The sequence below is a fragment of the Emiliania huxleyi genome (assembly GCF_000372725.1).
Source record: "Emiliania huxleyi CCMP1516 unplaced genomic scaffold EMIHUscaffold_115, whole genome shotgun sequence".
Taxonomy (NCBI): domain Eukaryota; phylum Haptophyta; order Isochrysidales; family Noelaerhabdaceae; genus Emiliania; species Emiliania huxleyi.
Genome location: NW_005201493.1, coordinates 70,702 through 75,595, shown reverse-complemented (window position 1 = coordinate 75,595; position 4,894 = coordinate 70,702). Strand labels below are relative to the sequence as shown.

At 65.1% G+C, this 4,894-nt stretch overlaps 1 protein-coding gene across 1 annotated transcript; it reads right to left on the bottom strand.

Moving 5' to 3' along the window:
* Nucleotides 1-2,198: 2,198 nt before the first annotated feature.
* Nucleotides 2,199-4,062, bottom strand: EMIHUDRAFT_224131 (hypothetical protein; the record flags this gene model as incomplete). Its single annotated transcript, XM_005791113.1, has 7 exons — nucleotides 2,199-2,414; nucleotides 2,492-2,588; nucleotides 2,682-2,746; nucleotides 2,876-2,899; nucleotides 3,088-3,165; nucleotides 3,545-3,638; nucleotides 3,755-4,062. The coding sequence occupies 7 exons, from the start codon at nucleotides 4,060-4,062 to the stop codon at nucleotides 2,199-2,201; spliced, it is 882 nt and encodes a 293-aa protein (XP_005791170.1).
* Nucleotides 4,063-4,894: the final 832 nt, after the last annotated feature.

Here is a 4,894-nt window from a genome sequence, read left to right as displayed (position 1 = left end):
CCCCCCCTTTTTTATGGAAATAGCAGAGAGCGCGGGAGGGGGTCGTGGCGATTCCCTATTTGGTCATGGTTAGATGGCAGCCAATGGCAGCCGTCCCGCGAGGCCGGGGGCGGCAAGCGCGCAGCCATTTGTGCGTGTGGCGGGGGCGGCGGACGGCTGCCATCGAATTATCACCAGCCATGCTCCGGAGGATGGCTGCACTGACTGTGCCCCAGCCATAGTAGATGGCTGAAATGGCTGTGGCCCAGCCATCTTACCCATGGGCGATCTCCTATCGCGCAACGATTACGTGCGGTCCCGTTTCGTCGCCGCGTTATATATGGATCTCGCCACGCTCCTCCGGTCGATCTCGATTTCGCAAAAAACTAGAAGAGCAGTTTAAGTCTAGCACTTGAGCACTTGAGCACTTGACACACAAAGTGGTCTCGAGTGGCGGGCCGGGCCGGACCGGCAGGACGGCGCAGAGACCGCCGGCGAGTTCGGCGTCTGGCGCCGATGTGCGCGTGCAGATGGTGCCTCTTGGCGAGGCGGTGAGGCGCGGCAGCCGCTACCCTCGCTCCTCGGGCTGGACTTTTGGCGCCTGCTGGGGGCGGGCGGAGGGTGACGGAGAACGGTGGAGAGATTTCCCGTGGCCCATTTGCAGCTCCGTGCTCAAACGCAGGTGTCAAACCAACCGAGCACATTAACGCATAATGTAATGGAGCGGACGCGTCTCACGCATCTAGAAGGAAGAGACGATCTCGCACTCTTCAAAGGAGAAGGAGGTCTGACCCCCCTTGATATGCCGTCCGCCCCGCTTTCGCGTTTCGGGTCTATTCACAGCGTCGCTATCGCTCCTTGTGAATATCCCCTCTCGCGGTTCGGCATATCAAGGGGGGTCAGACCCTACTAGCACCAGATCACCCCACTTGGCTCTTGGGGCGGGTCATTGATGTTAGATTGATGATATCGTTCGTGATTCCTCGCGCGGATTTCTTTTATGAGCGGACAACTTTCGGTGGGAGCGTGCGGAGACCCCGACCGAGAGGGCGCATACCCTACCTGCCAAACTTAAAATTCCTTCCCGTGTGTCTCGCGGCTAGCGCCAATAGAAGAATAACTCGGAGTCGGAGCACTTGGACTGCAGTCATTAACCTCACATCCACAGGGCCGGGGAGCAACTCCTTTTACATCGCCGAGGACGTTCGGGCCGAATATATGCTGGCCGCCTCGCTTGCTGCCGCTGTGCTCGGCGCGCCAGCGAAGGCCGCAGAGAAGGCGGATAGCAACCCAAACCTCCATTTCGCCGAAAACAGGTTCGCCTCGCCCGCGCCCCCCCTCCCTCTTGCCCTCGCATTTCCCCACGGTTCGTATGCTTTCAGCTGGCTGCGGGAACAGCAGTGAAGCTCGAGCACGACGATGGTCGGCCAAAATTGCTCCCCGTTGCTGCAGGCGGGCTGAAGAACGGAAGCTCGTCGAGTCGTATCTCTCGTACGAAGAACCCCCCACTCCGGTCGATCCCTTGCCATATGTGTTTCCTTCCCCGCTCCCCCCGCCAGCACCTCCATCAGCAGTGTGCCTCCCTTGCCCCGACGGTGGGATCGGCCCTATGCTCGGTGGGCGGAGGTCGCTCTTCGGACCTCTGCCTTGCTGCGAGGATAAGGATCCGTTGCTCGGCGGCCGCTGAGGCAACATGTTGTGCGTGTGGCGGCGCTGGAGGGTGGGACCGGGAGCTGCAATGTGCAAAAAGTGCGATCGGCAGCATGACGGACCAGGAAGGAGAGAGCGCATGGGAGGGACCGCCTACAGGAACTTGACGTGGTTCATGTATTGGTATTCCCTCTTCAGTATTCGCGGCCGCTGCTAGAGTCCCCGTTTTTAGTGTGGAGGCCAGATAGCAGGCGAGACCCGCCCGCACGAGCACGAGACCAGATCGTCCATAGAGTGTGTGGTCCGTGGAGTGGACGCGCCCGCGCCCGTTGCCCACATGCCCGCGCGGCCGCCGTTTTTTCATTTCATTTTTGATGGACTGCGAAAACCAAAACCAACAGCAGCGCGGTAATTAATGCGTGTTCTGACGATCGTCCAAAATGTCGTCCGCAGACCGCAGTCAGTCGGTGGGGACGAAAAGAGCGCGCCACGAGCGGAAGTGCAGACGCCCGGCGGCGGCTCTACCGCCTTGCCCCCCACCGCTCCTCTCTACTCGCGCCCCCCCTTCTTCAGGCGGGCTCGGGCGCGTTGAGGAGCGCGGTCGGCGTGAAGTCCCGCTCGGTGGCCTTGCCTGCCGCAATAATCGGCGCCTGCGGCACGCCCTTCGGCTCGACCGGGATGCCCCACCGCTCGCCCTCGGGGCCGGGCACCTTACGCATCCGCTTGACCCACGTGGCGGTCGGGACGTACGTGCCAAGCAGGTGGTCGGTGAGCGGGCAGCAGACCTGGCGAGACAGCCGCTCCGCGTGACGCGCCGTCGCGGCGGGGCACGAGGCGCGTGGGCGGCGCTGGGCGTGCGCACATTGTAGTTGGCCTGGCCGCCGAGGACGTGGTGGCCCTGGTGGTTCTCGTAGATGTACTTGAAGTAGGCCGTGTCGCGCAGCCCCTCCAGCGGCCAGCTAGGCGCGCCTAACCACCGCCACCGCGCACCTCCCCTCAGTCCGCGGTGTGGCGGGGCATGCGCCAGAGGAGACGAGCGCGGCGCGCCATACTTCAGCTTGACTGGCGGCAAGCCGTGCATGGGCGGGTGGAGCATGTTCCACACCAGCGCGTGCACCTGTCCACACTCAGAGCCGTGAAGAGGCCCCGCGGTTGGAGCATGCCCCGCACCCGGCGGCGCGGCACCAGCATGCCCGGCAGAAGCACTGCAAGGTTCTCGAGCAGTTCAATTCGGAGCAGCGCAAACCCGGGGCAGCGCGCTCGGCAGCATCTGCGCACAAAGGTGGGTGAGAGACACACGGCAGTGCGGCTGCGGCCGGTTGCCGCGAGCGACTCTTGCAGCGGAGACGGGAGCCTCTTTCCGACCCCTCGAGCCCTCCACGAGGCTCCAAGAGGGTGCACCGCCCTCGCGGTGGGTTGCGTGCGTGCGCTGGACGTGACTGGAAGTGCCTCCCGCACCTGGACCGTCATCATCCCGGTGACCGCCCACGAGAAGGCGGTGCCGCGAGCAATGTCCGAGTCGAGCGAAGCGGCCGCCTGTGGCCAGCGTCGCTGGATGCGTCACGGACGCATCCAAGCGACAGCCCAGCAGACACCCGAGTCCCGAGGGCTGTTCGCCTTGGTCTGCCGCCAGCGCTTGTCCTTCTTGAGGGACATGTCGTCGTACGTCTCGGCGTGGTGCTGCGCGGCGGCGGGGGCGGCACCGGTGAGGCCGGGGGAGCAGAGCCAGCGGAGGCGAGAGCGCAGGCGGCGGTGAGCGGCGGCGGTGAGCAGCGGCGGCGGCGGGGCGGCGCAAGCAAGCGCGAACAGGATCGACTGCGCGTCTCGACACGGCGGCTGCCCTTGGCGCGGTCGAGGCGATCCCGGTCGAGGCGATCCCGGCCCTCTCTCTCTCGGCTGTGTCTCGCGCCTCGACGTGTCCCCCGCCCTTGAGCTTGACCAGGTTGGCCCTCCCGTCCGGCAGCCGCATCGGCCTGTTCTTGAGCACCGACAGCAGCCGCTGGAAGAAGCTGCGCGACGGGGCGGGAGCGGAGGGAGGTGGGCGGCGGCTTTCGTCGGATCGTCACGTCCGTGGTTGTGGTGGGTGTCGCAGGCGTGTGCCAGAGGTGTCTCGGAAGTGGCTCACCGGTTGAAGGCGTGGTTGCGGTTAAACTCCTCGTGCTGATACCAGCGGTGGGTGGCGTACTCGTTGAGGCTCATCAGCACGTACAGCACCGGCACCGAGATCAGCGCCTTGCGGACGCCGAGGAACATTGCAGGCTGCGCATGCCGAGCTGGTCGCGTCGCAACAAGCGGCCGCGTCGCAGCAAGCGGCCGCGCCGGCAAGAGGGCTGGCGCGGTCGCGGACGAGAGCCGAGGCTGCTGCAGCCGGGCCGGCGCGAAGGCAGCGGCGGCAGTGGCGAAGGCGAGCAGGACCCCAGAGCGGGATCTCATGGCGCAAAGGCAAATGTGCTTGGAAGTTTCCCAGCCGGGCGAAGAAAAAGAAGATAAGAACATCTTACCACAAAGATGAACCTCCTCGCGCGCAAGGCTCAACGCTCCGGCGTTGACCGCACCGCGTGCACTCCAAACTTCTCGTCTCTCATTTGTACACCACGCGATTTGTGTGAGCTCTGTGCCTTGATCTGCTAAAGAACGAACCTAAAACCGCGGATCCGCGTCTCCATCGGATCCTCCAGCGCTTGGCATTTTTGATCGTGCAACAAGCTCGCTTCCGACGCCGCGCGCAGGGCCCTTAGGGGCCTAGAGAACACAACCCCCTCTCCGAAAACACCATATGCTATCGATCTTCGCCGCAGCCGCCACCTCGCTCATTCCCGGCGGCGCCGCCGCTGCGCGGCCGCCTCGGCTCCGCGCGCGTGGCGGCAGACTGTGCTCGCCGCCGCCAGGCGCGCAGCCGGAGCCTCCGGCCTCGCAGCAGCCGGCGACCGCCGAGGGCGAAGCGCCGAACTACAGCTCGAACTGGAGTGGCGCCGGCCGCTTCTCCGACGACGAGCCGCTGCCTCTGTGGTTCTGGCTGCTGGGTCCTCGGCCTCGCCGTGCGCTGCTTCCCGCGCTGGGCGCGACCCTGATTGCTCCCGCTCTGAACCTCTGGGGCTCTGGCTCCTTCCTGCTCTCTCTCGCGCCCGAGGCAGCACGCGCGCGCCGGCTCGACACCTTTTACCCCATATCGGACCAGCGGTTCTACCCGTACTCTGCCGGTGGGCTTGACTACGGGCCCGGCTTCCAGCGCTACGTCGACCCGGCGAGCCGGTTCGAGTTCCGG